A 965-nucleotide genomic window follows, 5' to 3' on the forward strand; every position below is an offset into this window, starting at 1 on the left:
TGCCAAGTAGTATGGTAAGCTTGTGTGATACGAAGTATGGCAAGGAGGGAAACGAGTAAAAAATTGTGGACAAAGAGAGAAGAGATAAAGGAGATAAATTTGGAACTAGAGTCCTAGAAGATAATGTGAGGAAAAAAATAAAGCACTAGATGTTCAAAATGTAGGTCAGACGCACTGCTGGAGGACCAAAATAGAGCTATAAGGCAAGAAATAGGATATGGATGTATCTCGCTACAAGAGAGCTGAGAGGGAAAAGTCAAGGGTTGAATGCCAACCTTTGACCAGATTATCATGGTGACCAAGGAGTTTTCTCTCCAAGTGAGGATGGTTAGAGATTGCAGGTCCAATTAACTCAGTTTTCCTACCTTGGTTACTGTGGCCCAATTTTAATCTTTCATAGTACTGTGTCTGTGTTACATAAGAAATGGCTTTAATTTTTTGGAGGAAAAAATCTGCAGCACACAGAAGGCAGGAGGGCTCATACCCAGTTGGGCTGATGGGAACAGTTTAAAGGACAGTGTTCTTGGATTCACTGTGAAGATTTAGTTCATATCAACAGGAATTAATTGCTGGTGTTTTTAGATTTGTTTTTCATGTTGTTGCAGAGCAGAACTCCATCTGCGCTCATTCTTACACCAACGAGAGAGTTAGCCATTCAGATAGAGAGACAAGCTAAGGAACTGATGAGCGGCCTCCCACGCATGAAAACGGTGCTTCTAGTAGGGGGCTTACCCTTACCCCCGCAGCTATACCGTTTGCAACAACACGTTAAGGTAAGCACTGATTTCATACAATGCCTTGGAAAAGTTTTGTAAGCAATGTAGGTACTGCCCCCTCTTGAGGAACTTATAAGTGTTATTTTAGGCTCAGCGCCTATGGCTCAAGTGGCTAAGGTGCCAGCCACATACACCTCAGGTGGCAGGTTCGAATCCAGCCCCAGCCCTCCAAACAACAATGAGGACTGC

At 43.3% G+C, this 965-nt stretch overlaps 1 protein-coding gene across 2 annotated transcripts in view; it reads left to right on the forward strand.

The window, feature by feature from the left end:
• The window catches only part of DDX59 (DEAD-box helicase 59), a 27,699-nt gene that overhangs the window by 3,938 nt on the left and 22,796 nt on the right, over nucleotides 1-965 (forward strand). For both annotated transcript variants that reach the window (XM_003792300.2, XM_023514603.1), the window contains exon 3: nucleotides 606-773. In XM_003792300.2, coding sequence (XP_003792348.1) covers nucleotides 606-773 — 168 coding nt within the window. The remainder of the gene's footprint in view (nucleotides 1-605; nucleotides 774-965) is intronic.

Source organism: Otolemur garnettii, unplaced genomic scaffold, assembly GCF_000181295.1.
Source record: "Otolemur garnettii isolate 467f Iridium unplaced genomic scaffold, OtoGar3 scaffold00055, whole genome shotgun sequence".
NCBI classification, from domain to species: domain Eukaryota; kingdom Metazoa; phylum Chordata; class Mammalia; order Primates; family Galagidae; genus Otolemur; species Otolemur garnettii.